This window comes from Mus caroli, chromosome 2, assembly GCF_900094665.2.
Source record: "Mus caroli chromosome 2, CAROLI_EIJ_v1.1, whole genome shotgun sequence".
Classification (NCBI taxonomy): Eukaryota; Metazoa; Chordata; class Mammalia; order Rodentia; family Muridae; genus Mus; species Mus caroli.
Window position 1 is genome coordinate 139043503 of NC_034571.1, and position 26182 is coordinate 139069684.

The following is a 26182-nucleotide window of genomic DNA, read 5'->3' on the forward strand; positions in this document are numbered from 1 at the left end:
CAGAGTAATTACATTGCCTCTGTAGGTGCTTCTTTCAGATTGACAGCTCTTGTGGGACCTCAGGCTGTTCTCCTTGGAGTATGATGCTGTTAAAATTTCCTGAACCCTGAAACTACTAAAACTTTCTGGCTTCCTGTGTCACCATGTGATCTCTATCATAGCTGCTTCACCATTCTAATGTCATCTGCTATTAGGCCCTCGCTGAGACCCAAGCAAGGGGTCATTTGACTTTGGTCTTATGGCCTTCCAAAATATAAGCTAATAAACCCTTTTCATTTATAAAGTTCCAAGCCTCATACACTTTGTTATAGCACAGAAAATAAACCAACAGAGGGCCATCTGCTTTACTCAAACTCTTCGTATTTAAACATTAAACACATCTAAGAAAACTGTTGGGATCCAGGCGTCATCCCCCAAACCACACAAATGCTGACCCCAGTCAGATGGGTATGGTTTATTGAATGCATGCCCTAATATTGATTGATCAGGATCATACATCAGAACTCAGGGGTGGAGTCATGGCATTGAGTGCCTTTTTATGTCAGCTTATAAAGGAAAAACAAAAACACAAAAAACATAATGATCTCATATGCAGGTGCAAAAGTGTTGTTCGGTGGTCAGCTTTGACTCAAGCCATTTTTTTTTTAAGTTCTTCACATTTTTATTCTTTGTGCACAAAGACTAGCATGATCCGTTCCACTTGGTAGTCAGTCGAATCCATTCAAGGTCGCTTAGTCCAACTTAATGAAGCCTATGTCCTTCGCGTACTGCCGGAAGCACTGGCGGCACATGTTCAGCCCGTATTTGCGGATCAGACCATGGCGGTTGGAGCAGACGCGGCAAGAGCGGGAACCCTGGCCGAACTTCCGTGGGTGACTCCAGTAGAGCTGCTGGTGACCCATCTTGCCTTCAGACGCCCAACGAGGAGAAAGGCGACTCAAGCCATTTTAAACATAATATTTCATATTGTCCTTTGATTTGATGGATCCTACAGAAAGCTTTGTGGAATACCTAACATGCACAAGGCTCAATTTAATTTTTTTTTTAAAAAGAACACGATACTTTTTTTAAAAGGTAAAATTTTAATCTCTACATATTCCCAAAAGCCATGCCCTTACTTAGATTAGAATAGTCTGGGGATTGGGGTTGGGGTTGGGGCCTAGTCATCCACAGGCCTTGAAGGACTTACCAAAGTACTGTAGTAAAACTTTAGTTAGATATGTATAGGTTATTTTTCTCACTGTTGTGATCAAATACTCACAGAAGCACCTTAAGGTGGATTAGTTCTGGTTTGTGGGTTAAGAGGGAACAGTCTGCCATGGTAGGAAAGGGATGTCAGAGTTCATGATAGCAAAAGTGTGTTGCTGAAACTCCTCACATCTGGGTAGACACAGGAAACAAGGAACAGGGAATTCTGACGCTCTCTTGTTTACTCTGTCTCTATTCCACCTGGACCTTACAGCCCCTGGGATGCTGCAGGCTACATTCAGGATGGATCTTTGCCTTCCTTTAAATCTCTCTGGAAATATCCTCATCCAAGGGATGAGTCTCCTAGGTGATTCCAAATCCAATGAAGCAGATGATGGTTAGTCATCACACTACAGTCTGTAAATTAACCTCAGTACACAAGCACTACATCAATGTGATATAATGAGTTGACAGAGTAACTAAAAGCCACCTCAGTGCTAACCTTATAACTGGGCAAGAGGGTCCTGCACTAGATCTGCATATTACAGGCCTGCTCTTGTCCCTTCCTGACCACTTAATGTGAGGTCGAGTGGATGCCCATGGCAGTTCACACATAACTCCTAGAACACAGTCCCAGGTACCCAGAATCCAGGCATTTCCTACTCAGAGGGTCCCAGACTGCTCTCCAGGGTCTTCAGAGATCTCTTTCCTGGGCTGTTCTTATAAGGAACCATCACTAGTACTTAGCTTTAGGCCAAAAGGAGGCTGAGACCAACATATGGATACAGATGGGATTGGTCGAATGGGGAGAAGGCAGGGCACATGGATCCCTACTGTGAGTGAGGTGTGTCTCATCATGCAACCCTGAAATTAGGGAATTATTAATTAAATTAGGGTGGAAAATTAGGGGGTGGATTAGGAAAGAATCAGAGAACATGGAAATACAGTCCATGTTCTTAAAAAGGTATATTGGTCAAGACAGGAGCAGAGACCCTATTTTGCTTATAGCCCATTATGTTGATTTATGACATTTTAATTCAATAAAGTGCACACATGTCCATGTGCATGTTTGTGTGTGTGTGTGTGTGTATGCATGTGTGTTAGAGTGTACAAGTAGAGGTTGGAGAACAACTCTCGGGAATCAAATCAAACTCAGATTGCCATACCTGCAAAGAAAGCATGTTTCATTTGCTGAGCCATCGCCTGGTCCACATGTTTTTGTTTTTAAACCAAGGTTGGTCAAGCCCGCCTGGAATTAGAGATTCTCCTGCCTCTCCCCTTGAGTCCTGAGATTACATGGATATATTCTACCTTTCAGCATTTAGGCAGACAGTATGAGGAAGGAAGGATAAGCAAAATCATAATTTAGGGTTGCTGACTTGAGCATTTCATTGCTTTCCCTAATGGTCAGTATGGTACTGTAAGTCAGAGCGCAATGGACATGTGCAGTGTATAGTGAGCATGTTATAGTGGGACAAGACATGGACACATGCCGTCAGAAGCAGCTTGGATTCATTATGCCTTGATTTTTCAATTGAGTTTTGGTCATTACACATTCAGGAACGGTTTACTGTTGCTGAACTTTTTGACACACAGCTCCCTATCCCTAACCCATTCAGATATAGTGCAATTCCCATGGAGTCCTGACACACTATTAAAGAAACGTTCGTGTAAGTGATGCCTTGCATGAAAATAAAACTACTGACTTGAGAAAAGAGACTTAAAATTAAAAGTCTAGGATAAGGAACCACATTGACTACAAGTACGTGTGTACATTTTTTTTTCTTCTAATTTCCTATTCCAAGTGGGTTTTAGAATCCAGTTTTCTTTCTTCAGGAAGCCTTTTGCCATGTTGATGGAGGCAAAAATAAAGACTGATTCTACGTTCTGGGCCTTTATAACCACTAGTTCCTCTGAACTGATCTAAGGTTAAGTTAGTCTTGCTGTAATAGTCTGCCCAATTCACTCTGGGGCACCTAGGCTTTTGTATGGTCACAGCTGAGTTGTGGGACATAGGGTTTATGCCAATGTAGTCTGGCTGGGGGCCTTGTTGGAGGATTGACTGCAGAAGTAAACGGTTTGATTCACAAGGACCTAGTTAGAAACCAAATCTTTCTCCCCTGAAAAGGCTGATGGCAACCTGAGCATTGAAAAACATTCCAGCGTGGGATGGTATATATCTTTTGAATATTTGGTTTGTTTGTTTGTTTTATTTTGTTTGGGGGCAAGGGTTGTTTTTTGGAGAAATAGGTTTCTCTGTGTCGTCTTGGTTGTCCTGGAACTCACTCTGTAAATTAGACTGGCCTCGAACTCAGAATTCCTACTGCCTCTGCCCATAGTGCTGAGATTAAGGGCATATTTGCGGTTCTTAAATTTTGTTTTCTTCTAGCTTTTTGTTTTGCTTTTTAAGTGCTGGTATCAAAACAACCTTGTCACAGGGTCTCTCACTGCAAATTCTAGGACGGTAAATAAGAAATTGCATCTGATAAAATGAATGCAGTTAGGACGGATTCTGTAGCAGAAGCAAGGAAGAGAAACACAGCGGTAGCAGAGAGAAGGTGACACAGCTCTCCTGTCTTCTCGTCCCTGTACCACCAGGGCTGCTCCAACCTTGCTAGGCTCTCTGTCTTCCCACCTCCCGGACCCACACCGCGGCTAACCCCGCCTCCTCGGCGCCCCGCCCTTCGCCTCGCCCTCTTCAGGCCGCTAGGCGCCTTGTTTACCCGCGGTGCATGTTGGGGCGGTCTCCTTGGGCAACGCTGGCCCGCCAGCTGCCCTGTGGCAATGCCGCGAGGGCGCGGTGGCGGTGGTGGTGGCTTGCGCCAGGCCTCTGCCACCTCTGCTCCCTTGGCAAGCCCCAGCTACTACGAAAGGGTGGGCCAGCTCCAGCAGGCTCTGCGGGACAGGTATGGCCGCGGGACGGGGCAGGGAGTCAGCGGCACCACTGAGAGCATCGGGGTACCGTGTCCGGCCCACTTCCCGCCAACTCGCCTGCGACCGGGGTTGGGAGCACAAGTTTACCACGGATGCCCCTTGTTTGAAAGCGCAGAGAGACTGTAATCTCTCATGGCAACCAAAGCCAGGTCCCTCAGCCTGCGGATGCGGCCGGAAGTGAGAGTGGGAGGATTTTTTTTTTTTTTTTTTGCCTGCCAGTCTTGATCAAACCTTGTGAATTTCTTTAGTCCTCTCTAGTCCTACATGCCCCCTCCTCACTCTCTCTTCAAGTTGTCATCCTACTTTGACAGCCGCACTGCATCAAAGATGACAGGTCCAGGAACGCAGCCTGGAATGGTGTGTGTGTGTATGTGTGTGTGTTTGCGTGCTCTGTGACACTTTTTAGAAGTGTCTGAGGCTGACTAAATTTCTAGTAAAAGGATAAAATTTTCAACGAGTTCAGCTTCGAGGGTTGGGATTGCCTTTGATTAAGACATGAAAGATGAGAACCATTGGAAAAAGCTAGATCTAAGAATGCATAAATAGAAAAAAGTATAAAGCAATTGACTATAAATAACCACATGGAAAGATAAGTTGTTGGAACACTTATTTAGCTGCCAAATTAATTGGACTTAGAAATCTCATTAGTTGACAAGAAAGGAAATAGATTTTTGGATCTCTTGATAAACAAAACATTTAGTGGGTGTTAAAGTTACAGAACCATTCAGACGGAACAGGAGGGCTGTAACAATCCTAAGATCATAACAGTAATTGCAGGTGAGGTAAAGTAAGTGATTTTTCAAAGGAATTGCATCTTACACTAGACTTAATTTTTGCCACTTATTTGTTAAGTAACTCCCACAGGCCCTAACTCTTCTTTCCGTGTTTTATCTTCTTTCTACATTCTTTTTTTCCTTCTGACACAGTCCTGCTCACCTACTCTAGGGATCTCTTAATCTCCCACTTAAGAAAAAAAAAAATTAACCAGTTATGCGTATGCTGGTGGTGGTCTATGCTGAAGACACAGAGATAAGAGGACCACAGGTTCAAGGCCAGCCTGGGATACAAGCCAGCCAGGGCAGCATAGTGAGAACCTATCTCCAATATATATATACACACACATACACACCTTTATTTTTCCTACAGAGCTTTTCTTTTCTCAATACTTTCTAATGTTTGCACCTTCAGTGTGCTTACTGAGATCTCAGGAAGAATACAATAGAGAGTGTGTGTGTGTGTGTGTGTGCGCACATGTGAGCTCAAGTGCGCCTACATTGAGAATTTTAGGTGAGAAGCAACACCTAGCATACCCTTTTGCTCACTGTGTAGTACAATGGTGGAGGAGGTGTTTTTGTAAAATATTTGAATTTATGGGTTAAATCCAAAAGTCAATTAGCCAGTGTCTAGGTGTTACAAATGCCTTATGTGGAATGCCATGACCTCATATTGTCACTAAATAATGATCTTTTTTCCAGTTACCCAAGGTGGTGGTATTAGATCTCTGCATATATATATATATATATGCATCAGCTAATTTAAAAGCAAGAACTTTAGTTTCAGTGCCTTTATCTCATTGTCTGTTGTATTTTTAAGAGTGGTATAGTTACCTTGGGCCTTTACTTATTTGCATTTTGTAGGCAAAGATCTGCTCTTAAAATGTGACTGATTTAAATGACATTCTTTTTGAACTAGGTTAGTGGTGAGTTATTTTTGCCTCCTATGCTGGAAGCACCTGGTTCTTTATGGTCCTTATGGCACAATAACTGTAATGATTATCCACTTTATGTTTAGCACTTCTTGCTTTAATTAGGAAGCAAGGTAAGGTTGTTGAAGTTACATAAGAAACTGGAGTCAGATTTTATGGCCTGTTCATGGTCCTGCATTTGAAGATTTGTTTTATTTTTAAGTCAGTGTAAATCTGTTGCTCTGTGTGATCATTTTTCATTTTAAGAATCTGTAAGTGACTCTAATTAATGCATGCTACACACAAGATAGAAGCAAATAACTTTAGAGAGGGGGCTGTAGTAAATGAGTAGGAACATGAGTTCTGGCCCATGACAAGTCATGAGACTTCACCAAGGGTCACACACACACACTAAATGTAAGAACATTTTAAAAATTAAAGCCAGTCTCATCATAGGGACCACTATTTCCTGAAAGTCCATGTTCATCTTCAATATTGTGAATTTCACAGCAGTTGGAAATGCTTTTACCACTTTGGAAACTTTGGGGAATCAGGAGATTAACAGCAACAATAAGTACAGTTCAGCCTTCTTGGACCTTTTAGAGGCAGTCATTGAAATGTTAGCTGATCTGATAGCTGAGCTTTTTCATCGAAACTGTTGTATTTTAAACTCCAGTCGTTTTCCTGTGTATTCCCACATAGGTGTAATTTTATAGCTTGAATGTTTTTCTATGTGTGTGTAGTGCTTTCTCTCCATTGTTGTGAAAGTCTGTAATTGAATCTGAAAGAGTCTAATGGAGTGACATGTTGCAGTGTGTATAGTGCCCACAAGTGTGGTAGAAACATATAAGTGCAGCTGATACTTAACAATTACTGTATATAAAAACATCCTTTGAAAGGTCCATTAACCAGCCCCAGTTATTTTCAATGGTGATACCGATTCAGGGCAACATATCATAATGGTCCAGAATTGACGCTGAGATATTAGCTGAGTACAGTTGAGGGTGATGGAAAACTGTGGTATTGAGACACAAATAGACTAAGTTCCTTAAAATGTAGAAAATTCAGCTTTGTAAGAACAGGCCAGCTGTGAAAACCCCGATGAGGGTACAAGTGACTGAAACAAAGACTCTGTAAGTATCTCAGGTTTGGGCGTTTCAGAGACTCTGAAATAGGGATTTGATATGTAAGATTATTACGGTGATCCCACCCATAGCCTTCCCTCTGACTTCTTACTCAGGTAAATATCCAGTGTTTAGGCCTTATGTTAAAACTCATATGAAGGATTACCATTTGGAGACGCAGCAGCATGGAGGAGGGAGTTAGATGAGGAGTTGACAAGATCAGCACCATTTTTGCGTGGAATAGAGAGCCACAACGTGTCTGTGGTTGCTAAGATATGAAGTGTTCAGAGAGAGACCAGCAGTGTGACCAGCAGGTGTCTGCATTCACGAGAGAAGGAACTGAGAACAGAGATCTTTCCATCATTATTAAAAAGAATTTGCAATTTTGGAGGTGATGGAATTTCAAAAAAAAAAAAAAAACCAAAACAACAAACAAACAAACAAAACCCAACATGGCCCTTTTTCCCTAGATTGCAGAATCATTTTTAAAAAAATATTTTAAAATAGACTCAAATTTATTGAAAAGTTGCAAACATGGGACAAAGACCCAGCATTTCCCTCATCAAGATTCTCCTGAAGTCCCAACGATATTATATTTTTATTTTCTTTTCCCATACACTTACCTAAAATCAGTGCTCTTCTGTTAAATACCTCAAACTGTGATGTGAGTATGTGATGGTCCACGTCATTAAAACCTTCAATGTACTATTAAAAAAAAAAGAAAGATGTTCTTTTATATAACCATGGTACAGCTCTCACAGTTACCCTTCAGCCTTGCTGTGTGTCCATCCACACACTCAGTGCCAGACATAAGTTGTCTTAGAAACCAATTTGTCTTAGTCAGGGTATCTATTCCTGCACAGACATGATGACCAAGAAGCAAGTTGGGGAGGAAAGGGTTTATTCGGCTTACATTTCCACATTGCTGTTCATCACTAAAGAAAGTTAGGACTGGAACTCAAGCAGGCCAGGAAGCAGGAGCTGATGCAGAGGCCATGGAGGGATGTTCCTTACTGGCTTGCTTCCCCTGGCTTGCTCAGCCTGCTTTTATAGAACCAAGACTACCAGTCCAGGGATGGCACCACCCACAAGGGGCCCTCACCCCTTGATCCCTAATTGAGAAAAATGCCCCACAGCTGGATCTCATGGAGGCATTTCCCCAACTGAAGCTCCTTTCTCTGTGATAACTACAACTGTGTTAAGTTGACACACAAACCAGCCAGCACAATTGACCCCTTGTCAACTTGACACACATACACATCACTATTAAGTATTTCTTTCTGGTCTAGGGTTTAATTGAGAAACATGGCTTACATTTGGTGTGCCATGTTGCTTCTGACCTCTTGGAATGATTGTTTAGTCTGTCCCCATCTGTCATGTTCTTAATTTTTCAAGTATAGCATGTCTTCTAGAAGGTGACCCCAGGTTAGATCCTTTAGATGATTCTTCTCGATCAGACTTCAGTCATTCAGTCTGGCAGTAATACCATGGCAGTATAGAGCCCTAGATGTATTTAAAGATCTTCCTGTCCTTGTAATTTAAGCACAAATTCCCTGTACCATCTAGCCATTCGTTTTTCACAAGTCAGGCACCCAATTGGTTATAAAACCCTTGAAGGTTTAATAATCAAGATGTCAGTAAAGATTTCTAATGTGGAAATAAATATATGATGTCCTTGTCATTTGTATTCTGAGTTCAGTTTGTTTACTTCCTTTTTGAAACAAGGCCTCATGTATCTCTGGCCTCAACATTTTTCCTTAATTTGAGAATCCCTGTCAATTTTTGTTTTCCAGGTAGGTTTTCCCTATGTAGCCCAGGCTGGCCTCAGAGTACTGATCCTCTTCCCATAGCCTCTGAAGTGTGGGTCTACATGCATGTACTACAGTGCTTCACTGATGCTGAGAGTCTTGAGTTTTTGCTTCATACTGGTGTTGCCTTTGTTTCTTCTACTTGCTTCTTGATAGGTCTTTCTTTCAGCCACCCATGACATTTTCTCCTTTTTTAAATAGAAGGATGGGACAGTCTCATAAAGATGTGGTTTCAGAGGACACCATGGTCTAAATCCACTAGTTAATACAATACAGTGACATATATTTTCTGTATTACAGTGAAAAGAAGAGATTGGACCTGGAAGACAAGCTTTATGAATACAATAAATCTGATAAGTGCAGGTAAGAGATGACAGTGATGGTTGTCCAGCTTTTTTGCAGCTGTCAGCCAAAATATAATCCGTACCACAGAGGCAGGCAGATCTTTGTGAGTTCGAGGGCAGCCTGGACTACATAGTGAGTGCCAGGCCATCTACAACTACATAGAGAGACTCTATTTAAAAAGAAAACCAAACAACCCTACTATTATGTCATAGTTTTTATAGTTGGAATATTTTTATCATTCTTTTATTTTTAATGCATAATAATTTGAAGTAAATTGTATAGTTTTATATAATTTATTAATAAACATTTTATTTTTATTTTGTTTTTGTATTAGTTCAGGAATGTGGTTTTGCTTAAATATTTTAAAATAAGGCAGTGTAGTCTTTTTTCCTTTCTTTTTGGGGTTTTTGAGACAGTGTTTCTTTGTGGAGCCCTAGAACTTGATCTATAGACCAGGCTGACCTTGAACTCAGAGATCCACCTGATTCTGCCTCCAGGTGCAGAATTAAAGGCACACACCACTAGCACCAAAGGCTGTCTTTTTGATTCTTATTTCAACATGTTTAGCTTCTGCAGAGAGTAAAGCATGTCATTGTTATAGCTGATCTGTTAGCTTTTATCATCCTTTAGCCCTTTCCTGAAAAAAAGGAGGCCCCTTGCTGCCCCTGGGAGGGCCTCCTTGCTTCTTCAGCTAGGGCAGGCAGGTTGTTTTGAAAGGCTCCTTTCACTTTCCCTCAGAGCATTCACCATGCTGCAATAGCCTGTTTTCCTATAGGTAGACAGTTTTCATGCTTGCACGGCAGAATTTATCAATGATTGCTTGGATGGATGGATGCCAGCTTTATTAAGAATAGCAAGAATGAGGGCATACTCATTCAAACATACAGTAGTATGTTTGGGTGAGAATACATGGTTACTAAGCAGCTTTACTAAGCACCAAATAAGAGTATGTCAGGGTCTTCCTCCATTACTGTCATTTGGGTCAAAAATGAAGATATGGGCAGCAGGGGAAACAGTGGTAGATTGTATTATCCAGAAGGAAAACTGAAGTCAGCCAACCACAGCTAAAGCACAGTGTCATTAGCATGATAAAAATCTTCTGGGCTTCGGAGATGTCTTAGTGAGTAAATCCTGGCCATGCAAGCCTAAGGTATTAAGTTCAGATCCTTAGAGCGCACATAAATCCAGACATGGTGGTGCAGGTCTGGAATCCCACATGGAGATGGTAGGCAGAAAGCAGAGCATTTCAGGAATTTGTGAGTCAACTAGTCTGGTATATGCAATGGTGGACAGCTAGAGTCCCTGTCTCAAACAAGATGGAAGGTGAGGACTGGCACCTGAGGCTGCCCTCTGACTTACACTGGAAAACACACTCACACATAACTCCCTCCCCAGAGATAGGGGGGGATTTATTAAAACTTGTTAGCCTAGAGTTAGACATTTAAGGTCTGTTGTTGATTAATTTTAGAAATTTCACTCATCTCCAAAAATTTGCTGAGAAGGTAAATAATATGTGAGTGAGAGAATATAAAATATCTTACTGTACCAATAGTATAAACTCCATAATAGGTGTCCTTTAGGGTTCAGGGAGTTATGAAGAAGGAAGAAACTTAGCATATTGGTCTAAGAAGAGGAGGTTGTGTACGTTGAGCTCTCGTATGTCTTTTAGTATTACAACTGGATAAGAATCTCCAAAGGTTTTCTCGGAGTTAGTATATTACTACAAAATATTTCAGTAGTATGTTTGGTGCAGTGTCTAATACATTTTTACATTATTTAAATTATAGTCTTTTGTATTTTAGATTTTCAATTTTCTTAAATTTTTTGGACTACAGTTTATAGTTTCATTTTATATAAACAATTAATTTAAAAATTGGTTGTCATATATAAACTGCCCATAGGCTATGTATGCCTCTGAATATGGCCAAAGAGACACTACTCTTTAGTCCATATTTCAGTTTAAGAAATACATTTAGAACTGGGCATGGTGCTTCACACCTTCAATCCCAGCATTCCCAGGAGGCAGAGACAGATGGCCAGGCTGGTCTATAGAGAGAGTTCTGGGACAGCTAGGGGGCTGCACAGAGAAGTCTTGTGTAAAAGAACAAAGTAAAGCAGACAAAATAAGAACGATAGAAAGGAACCCAACCCATGTATCTGGGAATGCTGCAGTGGGGCAGGGTACTGCACACCTGTAATCTGTACACCGGGGAAGCCAAGGAAGGAGGGTAGCAAGTTCCAGCCCATCCCAGGCTGTACAGTGAGACTTGTCTCAACAGTACATGAATCTTTACTGTGTTACCAAATGGTATTGTATGCATTTCTCAGGGGAGGTATGGCAATCGTGACTAATGCTATACAATAGTGAGAACTATTTGAATTTTCTTTCTCTAAACTACATATGTATTCAATTTATTGGACTTTGAGTAAATTTCTTAGATTTTTAATCATCTCATTAACACTTTTGTTAAAGAAAACTGTTCTTAAGTTTGTTTGAATTCTGTTATTAAGGATCTACTTTTTTTTTTAAGAGCTAAGCTGAAATGTGCAAAACTAAAGAAATACCTGAAGGAAGTATGTGAGTCTGAGAGGAGGGCTCAGGTTCGAAACCAAGGGTATTTAAAGAAGTTTGAGTGTGTCCAGACGTACGTTGAACACTTGACCACAAATACAGAGAAGCTTCAAAAACTGAAGGTAACATTTTGTTTTCTGCTCTGTGTTTTGAAAAGCTTTTCCAGATGAGTGGCAGGCACCACTTCCAGTTATCTGAATAGGGTTATTTGTTGGTAGATTGTGTGAATTTAAGCAGCGTTAAGTTCCATTTTGAAACCAATTCCCTCTTTATATTGAGTCCTTGGGTTTGTTTGTTCTCTTTGGTCTGGGCTTCTCTCTTCAGGGCAGGAGTCCATTAGGGGAGGGGAGCACTGAGGGAAGACATGTCCCTGGGATATCACCTTCCTGCTTCTGGGCTCTGGGGTGCAATGACTGCTGTTGAAGGCTCCCTTTCATTCTGGCCCTTAGTCCTTTCCACGCACGCTTGTGTGACCTTTGCAACTTACGCCATCTGGAGGGCCAGATGCTGGGACTTCTTGCTTGCTGTCTGTAATGATAAGGGTCATAGTCCAGGGTAACCCAACAGAGCACTCAGAGAAGGTGGTTTGACTGGGTTTTTCTTTGTGCTCTATCAGTTTTTCCCTAGCCTAACTGTATTGCAAAATACTCAAATTTATAGAAAAATGAAAGGACTTATTCTAATGGACACCATCTCCACTCGATACTGCAGTTATAAATATGTGTCTGTATTTGCTTTGTGTACACATGTGGGCTTTTCTTTCTAAGCAGTTTCCTGTTCCTATCATGGCACTTCTCTCCTAAGCTCTTAAGCACAAGGGTAGTGTCCTTTATAATTAGACTCATGTTATCATCCTTAAAACCAAATAATCTACAGTGTCATTTAATATTTAGCTCATACTCAGATTTTTCCAGTTCCCCTAAAAAGTCAACCCATTAGAGTTTATATGTTATTTGAGATATATATTGTTATCATCATGATCCTTTAAAGTGTATTTTAGTCTAATTTCAAAATTTTGGAAAACTATAAGATGTTTATTTGTGGATTTAGAAAAGAACATAATAGACAAGCATAAAAATCATGATAGGACATCAGTAAATCACTTCTACACAGTGAAGTAAGAAACATATGTGCACATTTTACTAGCATGAATTGTATTAATGACCATCACACACAGGTATGGCAACTACCAATAGACAAACCACATTCATGATGGAATTAGATCAAAACAAGTAGAATAAAATAACTGTGGCTTGTGACTGCTTTGAGCTCTTTTTACTTCTTTAATACTTATTTTTAATTAGGTATATGTGGGTCTTGGTCTGTGTGTGGGTTTGTGTATGGAGGTGTAGGAGACAAGAGACGTTGGATCTCCAGGAGCTGGAGCCTTGGGTACCTGTGATTCTCTCAAAGTAGGTTGTGGGAATCTGTGTCCTGTGCAGGAACAGTACACACTGCTAACCACTGAGCCATCTCTCTAGCCTTGTGACTGATCTTCTAGGTGACTGTGATAGTCAGTCTAAGTACTGGGAAGAGATCCCTTAGGAATCATTGTGGGTGACCTTAAACACAGAGTGTTCATTGTGGGTGACCTTGAACACAGAGTATTCAGAAAGCAAGAATCTCAAGGAACTGGGCTCTTCACAAACGCCCATGTGCAGAAGGCTGTCCATTCCTTTATTAAGAGGATCTCAGTGTTTCTGTGTGTGCAGAATGCCTGTGCACATGGTAGGGCTCTGACAATGCATTTGAGGAGTCAGGCTTTTCTCATAAAGTGGAGAAAAATATACAGGGGCATTGTTCATATGCTGATGTGCAGGAATCCTGATGGCAGACCCTGAGAAAAGAGAACTGAGTATAAGCCCGCTGCTCCAGAAGTTAACCATAATGTAAGAAATAAGGAGAGGGGAGACTGCCTAGTGAAAGAAAACATATTCTAGCAATTTTGTAGTTTACAAAACACAACTATAGGATTCTCCTTTCTTGGGTTTTGTTTTATCATATCATACATTTACCACAATTTAGGTTGAAGTCCCTGGAATATATTTTGTTTCACTAATCTCAGATGTTTTGTTTTCTTTTTTTCAATGGCATTAGTTATTTTGAGAAAGTCAGCCAATTGCTTGTCACTTAGAATTTGAGTTATTGTTTCCTGGTCCAGAATTTGCCTTCACCTCTGACTTTATCCCCTGTGAACTGAAAATGTGGTTTGGACTAGCACTGCCTGGCAGAACCTTCTATGTCTATGCAATGTTCTCTGATAAAGCATCAACTTAGCCAGCCATACATATCTGTCAAATCCTGATGGTGTAGCTTGCACTACGTTGCAGTTTTAATTCATTTGTGTTAATAGTCACAGATAGATCATGCTTCCTGTAGTGTCCATTAAAAGAGTGCCTGGCGTCATGGTTCTGTATGAGTGAGGCAGTCTTCTGAGTCGTGAGTTAAGATGGTAATCTCTGGAGATCTGTTCTAAGGTACCTTAGAACATAGTAACTAGTCTGTGGGGTGATGGCTTGGCATCACTAGAAGATCATGTTTTCACTAGATTTTTACCCACTGGTTTGGGGATCTGTGACTGAGCCTTCCTGAGAGAGTTACTGTAATGGAGGATGCCAGAGTGGCGGTTTTCAGTTATATCTTCCATTAACTGACTTTCTTCTGTAACAAAAAGAAATTACCTCCTTGCCCCTCCCTCCTTTTCAATAGCATGATGAACATGTGAGTTTTTATTTAATTAGCATATTATCAGTAGTTACTTTTGTTGCTATTGTTCTATACATAGCCAGTGGAACTCTATTTTTGGGCCCTGGGGATTGAAGCCAGTACCTTAAATGTGCTTAGGTGGCTCCCTTCCTGTATGACCATTTGGATTCTGAGCCTTCTTTTCTTTGGAGCATAGCAAGATGCTGTTAAGTGTGCCTCGTGTCTTCTCTACTAAAGGCAAACAGCCTTTACCCATCGAGTTGTAGTGTCTTGAAGTGAGGAGCAGAGTTTAGAAACCAACTTCTGGGATTAGCTGTGTTTAAGCTTGAACAAGTTTTGCCTCTTTGTACTCCAGTCAAATGCTTAAGGTTAAGAAGCAGTTGCCATTATCCACATTGTAAACTACTCAGAGATGTCATGTAGAAAATAAAGCAGTGGGCAAAACAGGAATAAAGGAAGTAAAAGAAAATTACCTCTTATTTTTATATCATGGTCTTATCTGATTATTGATTTCTTCTTATAATCAAATGTAGGAGGAAAGATTTGGAATAATCTTTTGTAAATATTTTTAAATTGAGCGCATTAGTTATATATAACAGATAATGTCTTAGAAACTTGTATAATGAGCTAGGAAAGAGTATCAGCCCAGGGGACCATTTTTCAGAAGATAACAATAAACTGTATAAAAATATGGAAAGTTTTGTTTACACAATGCTTCAAAAATCACTTAGATTATGTTGCTTTGAATTTTGTGTAAGAAGTTCTTTTTTGAAACAATTCTGTTGGTGAGATTAAAAAAAAAATAGACCATGCAGCTACAGATGGAAGGACTTGGTATCTTTGCAGTACTAGGATCTAGCAGTCACTCGGAATCCAAAGCTGCGTGCCTGCCACGTGTCCATGGAACCCAACACTAATGTCAGAAACCCAGCTAAACCCTTAGTTTAGGTGTAAGCTGAGGTTTGACATGGGAGATGTTGATCTTTTAGGCCAGTCCCCAGCATTAGCCGTAGGTACAGCAGAGCCATCTGCTCCCTCTTAATGCTTTTCTACTTTGATGTCAGATCTTTATCTCCTTTGCTGAGGACCTTAGGTAAGTTGCTTAAAGAGAAAGATATTCAGAGTGCATTGCCCACACCTCTAATGCTACAGAGTTTGTCCCTGAATGGAGGACAGTTAGTGCACATGAACTTCAAAACAGTAGAATGCCAGGAAGGAGATAGGGTGAAGGAGTTTTTGAGAGGTGGAGGGTTTTCTCAAGTTTCATTCAGTCCATTTCTCCACCTTTGTAGAGATAAACTCATCCCACCTTACTATGTATGTATGTTTGTATGTATGTATGTATGTATGTATGTATATAATGCTAGAATTTTTTTTAGAATGGCCTAAAAGCTGAAAAAGAATTAACTGATCTCATGGCTCATTTAAAATTATCTGCAGCGACTCTGGAGTAACGTGAGTTGAGAGCTGATGGGCAGAGGTGCAGGTGGTAGTGGAAAGCTAGTCATGTATTCCTGTAGACAGGGAAGCCTCATGGGATTTTGAGAAGCCCTAGACACAGATACTCAGATACTGGAACTTAGCACTGAGAAAGATCCCAGACACAAGTATGAAGTATTTATTAACTAAGATATGCACAGCCTACCACACTGTACCAGGTGTGGCACCAGCATGTCAGAGAATTCAGGAACAGTCAACACCAGGGCAAGACTCATCCGATTACATCTGTACTCAGCATGAGCGGGTAGCCCAGGTGTCTTAGGATAGAGCCTAGGTGCTGTTCTCTACTTCTGCACTACCTCCAGCCTCAGCCTATGATGTACACACACCCCCATACTTACATACACATATTCTCCCCTCCCTTTCTCTCACTACCTTCTCTCTCTCCCATCCCTGTGTCCTCCCTTTTTCCCCCTACATTTTTTTCTGCTGGACATGTGCACCCTTTTTCATGGTCACACATACCCACATGCTTTAACCTGCTGAGCAATTTCCATTTCCTTGGATGCCCCACATTATCTCACACCTGCCTTTGTTTCTTTGTTCTGATTTAAGTCTGTGTTACTTCTGCACTTCCTTCATGGTATTCTAATTGTTTATGCATATTTTTTTTATTTCACTGTGGTTTCCTTGTCTTAGTATGTCAGTGCTCTGTCCCACCCAGAATGTGAGCACTCACTAAACAACGAGACTTAATTAAAAGTTAACTCTTCTGTCTTGGGACTGATTCTCTTCTGGATTATAATCCCCTGTGTGGGAGCTAATGTGGTGTTAATTACATCCTAGGTATACCTTCCCAGGAAGAGGCATTTATGTTTAATAGTGAGTCACTCTGAAGATACAGTCTCATTGTTTACAGATGTGATTTTCCTGGACAGTTGTCAGGAGGTTATATGCTCAGGAGGGATAACATTTGAAGACAAACCTTTTGAGAGATTTAGTTCCTGACTAAGCATGTAAAAATACTGTGGGCAAGCTATGATCTACTCTCGCTTTTTTTTTTTTAGATTTATTTTTTATTAGATGCTTTCTTCATTTACATTTCAAATGCTATCCCCTTTCCTAGTTTCCTCTCCAAAAATCCCCTATACCATGCCCCCTCCCCGTGCTCCCCAACTCACCCAGTCCCACTTCCTGGTCCTGGCATTCCCCTATACTGGGGCCTAGAATCTTCGAAAGACCAGGGGTATCTCTTCCCACTGATGGCCAACTAGGCCATCCTCTGCTACATATGCAGCTAGAGACACGAACAAGCTATGATCTTAAGGGTCCTAAAAGGAAAAATATATAGCAAATCTCATTTTCAGCAACCAGAATGTCTTTCTTGCTAGTGTATTAGTTGAATAAAAAAGCATGTTCTCGCGTATCTTCTAGTGAGATTCCACTATCCAGGAATAAGCATGTATACTGGAAGAAATAAGGGGAGAGAAAGCCAAAGATTCATCTGAGAATCAAACTGAACAATTTGCCACTGTGCCCATCTTGAGTTATAATGTGGAAGTGGGGGCACTGATCTTCAATATCTTAAGTGTAGTTTAGCTGTCCCCTCTCACCTTCAGTCTGTAACTGGAGAATCAGCTGTGCAATTTCAGAAATCAGAGAGAGAAATAAGGGAAAAGGGCAGTGAGCTTGGAGGGATATCCCAGAAACCTGAAATACCGGTAAAAATGCCTGTCTCTTTTTCCCAAGGCCCATCCTGTCGTTAATAGCTCCTAGTGATTCAGCTGAAATCAATTGCTTGTGCATATGCAGAAGCGAACAGAGAGGTCCTCTTAAATTATGAGCAGCATCACCGGTGCCATGAAGCAGTACAGTCCCTGATGGAATGCACATGGCTTAACTCAGTGCTGTTCGTTTATTAAAACAGGTTTCCCAGGCTGGGGAGAAATGATAAGGAGGTCATCCTAGGAATTCTGGACTAGACGATGCTACTAGCCATGAGTTTCCCTGCCTGTCAGATCAATAAGTCTAACCATAAAATGTCCATGTGTCAGGAAGAAAACAAAAGCTGGAGGGGTCTCCATTAGGAAAGATACATTCTAAGCTCTGATGTTTTAAGGAAACAGAAAAAAATACATAAGGCCTGATGAGAGTAGAAATTAGGAATGAAACAAGAGAGTGACAGTTGAAGGAGAAGATAGAAACAAGGACATGTCCTCTGATGCTATTAGACACTTTGTCACATTATATATTTTTTAGCAAGAACAGTTTTGGGAAAATTAATCTGTATAATATTTTAGGACCAACCTTAATAATAAATAAAAACAAAACTTTTTAAGACATGTCTTGTGAAGCCTAGGCACACTTGAATCCACCATCTCCTGCCTTTGCCTTCCCCTGAGTGCTAGGATGTGCTGGTGTGTGTCCATCCTTAAATGAACTTTTAAAAAGAGTAGAACCCTTCGCTTAATTGCAGTGGGAGAGAAGGTGGAACTAGGGAGCGCATAGCCTGCAGTTGGAAACTTTCTAGCATTCAGAAGATCTGGTAATTACTAAGTGTCCTATTAGGGCAAAGAAAAAGAACGGAATATTCTAGATGATGATTTTTCTAAAGGGTATAGAGATATAATTACTATCAATTTATGGTAGCTTCACTCTGGTTTCAAAATTTATTAAACAGTTTTTGATCCATAATTTAGAAAGAGTTCAGTTCAATTTTCAAATGTGTTGAGAACAATCTAGATCAGGCTCTTGATATGTTTCTTTACTGTTCTTTTGAAACTCTTATGCATTTATTATTTACGTTTTGCTATAACATAATAAATCAAATAATCCTTGTGAGATAAACTTTGCTGTGAGAAAGTTGTCTGTGTTTGGGAGGTGGCTCTGAAATGACTCCCTAATGACCAGACTGGTCTAATTCTCACTGATCAGAACCGTCTTATTCCATGATCTCTGTTTACTTCATCATCCTACTGTATCATTTGCCCGGATCCTTTAAATTGTAGCTACATATCTATTTGATCATTACTGACCTCTGTTATATTAATGGCACCTGTTAGAAGAAGAAGTCCCTCCATGTTATTAAAAATGCAGAAATGAATAATACCTTTTAAAATGTTAAGGTTCAGTTTGGGTTATTGTTGCTTATGCTTTTTTTTTTCCGTTAAAACAAATTTCAGACCTATTTTCTGTTCAGACTGAAAGCTAAGGAACCAGCCTTTAATTTATTATCTGATAGGTATGTTTCAAATTGTTTGTCTAACTGCTTAATTCAGAAACATCCTGATACTTATCTGTGATGGGCTGCAATCAGTGGCTTTTTAAAGCTTTGAGTAGTAATCTTTTGAATCAAAGTACTTTTCATGCTGTGTGTTTTAGAGAAAGACATTTTATTTTTTGAGTCATTTTCATCAGTTAGAGTGAGGTAATGATGCAGACCTCTTGAAGTTACTAGTGCCAGAGCAAACTTGATTCAGATGATAGTGGTGACTACTTATACTATAATCTTATTCCTAGAAAATAAAACTGATTTACTGTGAGTTTGGGGATCATGATAATGTAAGATGTAATATGTAATGACAAATGGTAGGACTTGTTTCTTTTTTAGGCTTTGAAAATAGATACCTAATATCTAACTTTTATAATCATGTAACTGGATTTTCACGATAGCTTAAAGAAAATATCAAGCTGTTGGTATGTGTATATTGAGGATTGAGGTTATACTCCATAAACAGACAGAAGACTCAGTAAAAATCCATGAAGCCTTGTTTTATTTTAAAATGTATGTAACATTTTATAGAGTTCAACTCTTGGTACATATGTTTGTGAAATTGCCTGATTGCCTGTTTTCCAAGGTAAGGTGAATTTCTTGGCAATGTCAGTTTTTTTTTTCTCCCTTGAACCTTTTATGTGGCAAGTAAGGGGAGATATAGGTGAGTTTACTTGCAATAGCGTCTATCACAAAACTCGACTTTTTTATATTTAGACTGAATATGAGGCTGAAGTGAAGAGGATGCGCCTCCTGTCAAAGGATAGCCTGGGAACGAGTGACGAAGACCGAGCAAAGGTAGCTCAGGGAAGCGGGGGATTTTATGTTTCCAGAAAATTCTTAGAATGTTTATATGTTGAAATTTTTAAATAAAATCATCTTCTTATAGAGATTATTTTGATAGAACTATGATTATCTAAAGAATTTTACTTACAGGATATTGTCTTAATGTCTAATTTAATTAAATTTGCCAAAAGACAGTCCCTTGGACTTATGATTTCAAAGAAAACCTCAGGGTTTCAGGAGGTAAAATTGTATTTTCATGATTGTTTCATAGCTGCTTTTTATTGGATTGAGAAATGTTTTAAATGAAAATAAACTAAGTGTGGTTTCCTTTGTATGCATAATTTTGTAAATTTGAACCTTTTCACAGACAAAGTGGAAAGAAAAGATTGCATATCTAAGCAATAGACAAAAAGACCAGCAAGGAATACTTAAATAAATTCTGCCATATATCTGCTGTAATACAGGCTTCTAATCCTTCTGCCTATCTCCATATAAATGATTCTGCTCAAGACCATAGATGTTTTCTTCACTAAAAGCAGTAAAGCTCTTTTAGATGAAATGTCTAAAAACATCTTGTAATAACTTGGAGCATGCTGGCAAGAGTAGTCACTTGTGACTATGTGTGAAACCCCCTCAGCCAGTCGATATTGTAATAAGCAGGAATGGTAGCATCACTCCATTATTCAGAGAAGCCAACAGCGTGCTTGTTCCTTAGGCTGCAGCATTCATTAAGAAAAGCTTACTGGGCTGAAAGCTGGAAACAGATGATAACGGGATATGATTTTCATATTTAATGCTTTCCTTGGAAGAGTATGTGTGCTACAGATTGATAGAAGAATCAACTGCTACTTTACTAAAAGACTTTCAGGTTTGCCCTATAGCTACCGATGGAATCATTCAGCCAAGAAATTAACTTTTTCTCCTTTTACCTGCTTTATATATCTGCTAAGCAGGCTGCCTGGCTGCCAGTAAATGTTATTATGCAGTTAACTGTTTGGTATTTAAGACTCTTATCAGAAAAGAAACAGAGGCCACACTATTTTGTTTTATGGTAGAAGGAAGGTTTAGTTTTCCTTTCTTCCTGGCATTAGCAGGCATTAATCTGAGTTTACAGGAAGTTTTCGTTTTCTTTTCCCATAGATTAAAAAGTTAAAAAGCTAGAATTTAGAGCATTCTTTAAACAGTAAGATACAAAACACCAAGCCCCACAACCTTGACCTATATAAAAAGGCCTTTAATGATAAGTGATTCATACACCATTAGATGTAGGGCAAATGTGGTGTGATGTGATAGACTTCCCAACCAGACCGATGGAAACTGTTTGACGTTTGGTCGGGAAATAATTGACATACTTTTAATCTACAAACCAGTTTGTTCTTTCTCTGCTGTTCTTGATAGACATATTCCAGTTTATTCTTTCTCCGCTGTTCCCGATAGACACATTCTTAGTGTGGCAGTATCAATGACACTTAAGTAAAATGGGAGAGAGCCTCCTCATACACACCCCCCATTTGCACTACTGACTCCTTGCCTTGCCTATAGTTATGGGGTCTCCACTTGATAATTAGAACAGGATATTTTCTTTGTACTGAAAGCTGTCATGTCCTCAAAAACTTTGACTATTGGCTGCAATAAGAATCAATTAGATAACATTTCGAGGAACTTGTATCCTGCCTTTTCTAATTTTCCCTTGATATCTAATCAATTAAAAAAGGTAAATGCACTGCAGCAAAACATGGCTTGGTTAATCCTCATTAAATGCTAATTCCTGAATGAGTCCTTATCTTATGAATTAGGTTGTACTTTTTATTGGAATCCAAGCTCCTCCCCTTTACGCAGTCAGAGGAATTTGTCTCTGTGCCTAGTCACTGGTACTTTCTAATGCATAGCATAGTTGTGCAACTGTTCTCTTGAGAAGCCACGGTAGGCATCCTCAAGAATGTCTTAATTCTTGCTTTCAAGATGTTTCTCACAAAGCATTGTTCTTTCTGAGGCATGGAGTAGTGTGCAGAAAATGCCACTTAGTTATGGGGATGAACTTGAGCTGTAGGAGGAAGATGAGGCTGCTTCCTCTGCAGTGAGTAACACAAGCCTTACTAGAGGGCGTGGTGCTTTGCAGGATTCACAGAATGTTGGTCTTTGGTATGTGTGGCCACTATTGGTAGTGGTAGCACTACCAGTAAAAGAGTAGGAACAGGGAAGCCCAGAGGTCATTGGCTAGTCAGGCTGAAATCTAAAGAGACTGTAGGACACACTAACAAATGAGCTTGGACAGGGGTACCATGAAATTCAGGCACCCATTACTAAGGCTTTCTGTTTAAGAACTGAACTTTCTTCCTAGAACGATAATGTGTGTCTGTGTGCCTACCTGTATGTGTTGGGACAAATAAAGAAGCATAGGCTGGTTATATCACAGGAGTGAAGCCGGCCAGGATCAACCTGGGGAAATCAGGGTCAAATGAGAAGAATGATCTGAGAGGTATTAGGGTAGTCATTGCAGAGGAAGTCATTGATGGAGGAGAGAGGTTAGATTAAAGCTATAAGACTATATCATAAAAACAATGGTTTTAGGGGTGCAGCTCAGTTGTGCTTCCCAGCAGCAAAAGACCTTGTTTTCAGTCTATCAGTACTCCATAAATCAGGTGTGGTACACATCAGTAATCCCTGTACTTGGGAGGTAGAGGTAGAAACATCCAAAGTTCAGGATGGTACAGATAGTATTCTCCAGGGCTGGAGAACTGCAGAGAACCAAAGAAGCTCATCACGGGACTGAAGGTTATGTGGGCTGTCAGCTCTGCTGTTGCTACAATTCCTTCCAACAAAGTTTGGGGAAATGCTCATCGAGTTAGGGCAGATTCGCAGTGAGATGAAGGAAGCTTTTGGTGCTGTATTTTTACCTTAGGAATGAATTGGTCTGACTTGGTGCTGTAAGTTCAGCTGAATAAGATGAACTATAGTGGGCCCATCTCCAAACTGTTCATGTTTCAATAATAGGATCGTCTGTTCTAGTTGGCTTGGTTGCACAGAAGAAAGAATTTGAATGGAGAAACCTTGCACTGACACCAGAGTCAAGGTGAGCCTGCTGGTCATGGTAGAGCAGTGCAGCAGCTTTAGCCACTGCCTTGAGCTCATTAGCAAAGGAGCCAGCCCAACTGTAGGAGAGGCAGCACCCTAGTGTTAGATGGTGAGGATGATTCTTCCTTGCTCGAGGAGAGAAGCTACTGTTGTGAGCATCTGAGCAGTGTTCATAAAATCAGGACAGGCTCTGCAGTGCAAGGTTCCTCACCGAGAGGTAAGGGAGCATGTGGAAGGAAAACTGGTATAAATACCCTGGGAAGAGGGAAAGGAATCCTAAAGCTGACATGCCCCTATCGAAAGAGCCAATAACTTGGGAATCCTCTGAAAGCAAATCCCAAGACAAGGATTTATTGCAAGTGGTTATTTAAGAGGTGCTCCCAGAAGCACAGTCATGGAGGGAGGGTAGTGACCGAGAAGGGAAAGCAGCCAGTGGGTGTATGATCGACTAGGTTATCGCTGTGAGCACCTGGCACTGAGCCCCACTGGGGACCCTGGGAAGACTATACAAAACATGTTCCAGAAGTGTCCTGCCTTAGGGGAAGAAAGAGAAGGTATTTCTCCCCCAGCTTAGCCACTGAGCTATGTGTCTGACTCCACTTCTGGTTGCTACATAGCTGTCAACAGAAGCTCACCGGCCAAGAAGCATAGGTATAGCATAGGATAATAGTAGGCAGGTACCTAGGGTAATGAGAGCCCAGGACTTTGGGACTGGCCCTCTTCTAGCTGCTGAGAAATAAGCGGAGAAGGTTACTATCAAGAGATATCTAGAAAGGCCAGCTTCTTACCTTACCAGTTCACAGTGCTACCCTCATCATGGCTTCCTGAGTAGTCACTGCTCAAAGGGAAACATATAGACTCTTTCAAGAGTGAGTCTCTGAGCAGTTGGCCTTTGGGGGCTGGTGACCTTCCCTCATGACCTCCTCAAAGTTGGAATGGTGTTTGACTCTGGGCCATGATGAGTAAAGACAGTCATTCTGTGTTCAGCTTGGTGTCTTCTATTAATATTTTTTCAGTGGTAGGTCTGAACACAAGCCCTTAGAAATGCTTTGTGAGCACAATACCACTGAGGCACACCCCAGCCCTTTACATAGCCTTTTAATTTATATGCTAGTAGTTCAGAAAATAATTAGAGACTAAGCTGAACCATAGTAGTTTCTCAAGAGGATTGAGTTATTTAAACAAATCCAAAGCCTTCTACAAACTAAGTACACAGACCCATTTTTTCAGGGTTGTGTAGGAAATGCTTTTCTCTCAGCACACGGACAGAGAGGGTGCTAATAGCCCACTCAGAGCAAAGGAGAAAGCTCTGAGGGCCATTCTCTCCATGTGAAAGATGTGTCCTGTTTCATCTGCGCAACAGGCCAGATGGAGCCTGCACTATTAGCAGGACCTTTGGAAGAGCAGTCAGTGCTCCTAACCGCTGAGCCATCTCTCCAGCCCCAGGAAAGGGCCAGTCTTAAAGGAACTTCTTTCCCATAGTATAGACACCCTTTGTGGGAACTTTCTTCTAGATAGTTACCTTCCTTTGCTCTCTTCTGTGGTGAGAGTGTGTGAAAGCACGTGAAGTTGCAAAGGTTCATGCAAGTGGGACACTTACACTCATATACAGGGCATGTCCTGTGGAGCAAGGAGTTGAAAAGAGGGTGGGAGGGCAATGGGAAGCAGGAACCAACCTAGCTAAGACAGCCGTGTGCTGTGGGAAACTGTCTGCTCCTCTTCTGACATAGTATAAGGGAAGCTCTAGAGGAAAACATATATTGATTTTGTTATTGTTGTTATAGGGTCTGCTACAAATCTCAATGTACTTATATTCAGTAAAATACTATGTCATTAGGAAAGCCATTCTGTGTGCAGATGAAAGCTTGTTGTGACGGCTCCTTTTCTGTTCTGCATTCAACTTACTACTTCTCATTCCCCTGGATGTAGGGGAACAAAAAAGTAAGAAAAATTAAAATGTTCCTAGCAATTTTCAAAACACTGATGTAAACAAATACATCACTTCCTAGTAGAATAAGGACAAAGACTTACCTACTTTGAAATTGTAGTTTCTAAGTACACCAGTTCTGAACTTGCTGATATCCGTGTGCCTGTCCCCTTTCTCTCCCACTAGTAAAAGTAGCTTAGCTATTAGAGAGCCTTTTGGTCATCTGTAAGTATTGTCAGCTATGTTCATTTGCTTTGCTCTTACTCTTCCCAGTTCCACCAAATTTTAGGAGGTGGAAGATGGATCACTGGGGCAGGAAAAGGAAGAACAAAGTAGAAATCTCAAATGGTGAATTTGCTGCCAGGTTATAATATAACTACAGCGTAATAGAAAAGCATAGTCAAACTAGACATTATGCCAGGTCCTTAAACACTTACGGATCAAGTGCCTTCTTTTGGCTGTGTCTCGTAGAAGCCTTTGAATTCCTTATGCTGGTGCAGTGTCAACAAGAATGAAGAGTTGGGAATTCTCCCTGGGTCAGAAACTGCTCTGAGAAGACTCAGAACTTAAAAGGCTTATCCTGTTGTGAAGATTAATTTTAAAAGAAAAGAAAAGTCTGTCTTAGAACCTGATTATAGCAAATGGGAAAGCTGCCAATCAGTAGAAGCCCATTTTGTCCTTCACCAGAGTGTTTTATTTTGCAAATGTTAAGTCAGTTCAAGTATGAAATAACCCCATAGCAAGTGGAAGTTACTTAAAAGTGTCTCATACAACTTTTGATAACAAACTGTTAACAATGAACAATTGTGAAAGAATTTGTTAAACACTTGCTGGCTGGGGTGTAAACAGTGTACCCACTTTAGGAAACAGTTTTAACAACTCCTAGCCACAAACTCCATACCTATTTACTGGAAAACATATCTTCCTTAAATCTTGAACCGAAGTGCACAGCAGGAGCGTTTTCAATAGCCACAATAGGAATGATTCAAATGTGTATCATTTGATGAAAGGACAAACAAAATATGATATATATATATGACATAGGTGAAATATATGTATATGTATACACACCTACACACACATATATCTTTGTTAAGCCATGAAAAGGATTGAAATACTAATACATGTTGCACCATGAATGAACCTTGAAAACATTATGCTAAGTGAAAAAAGTGAAAAAGATTACCTACTGTGTAATTTCATGTGTACAAATTGCTCAGTATAGGCAAATCTATAAAGTTAGAAAAGTTAGCTGTTTCCAAGGCGGGGATCTGGCTGAAGAGCATTGAGGAAGATTGCTAAAACATGTGGGGTTTCTTCTT

At 40.4% G+C, this 26182-nt stretch overlaps 2 protein-coding genes across 3 annotated transcripts in view; one reads left to right on the forward strand and one right to left on the reverse strand.

Moving 5' to 3' along the window:
* Window positions 1–646: 646 nt before the first annotated feature.
* LOC110290257 (40S ribosomal protein S29) lies at window positions 647–928 on the reverse strand. The gene has a single exon (XM_021156761.1). It carries the CDS (start codon window positions 900–902, stop codon window positions 732–734), a length of 171 nt encoding a protein of 56 aa, XP_021012420.1. The 5' UTR covers window positions 903–928; the 3' UTR covers window positions 647–731.
* A 2972-nt stretch (window positions 929–3900) lies between these two features.
* The window catches only part of Kiz (kizuna centrosomal protein), a 113861-nt gene continuing 91579 nt past the window's right edge, over window positions 3901–26182 (forward strand). Inside the window, exons 1-4 of one of the 2 annotated variants that reach the window (XM_021151182.2) lie at window positions 3901–4094; window positions 9039–9101; window positions 11615–11777; window positions 19790–19870. In XM_021151182.2, coding sequence (XP_021006841.1) covers window positions 3973–4094; window positions 9039–9101; window positions 11615–11777; window positions 19790–19870 — 429 coding nt within the window. In that variant the 5' untranslated portion in view covers window positions 3901–3972. The remainder of the gene's footprint in view (window positions 4095–9038; window positions 9102–11614; window positions 11778–19789; window positions 19871–26182) is intronic. The other variant, XM_021151189.2, reaches the window with a different exon arrangement.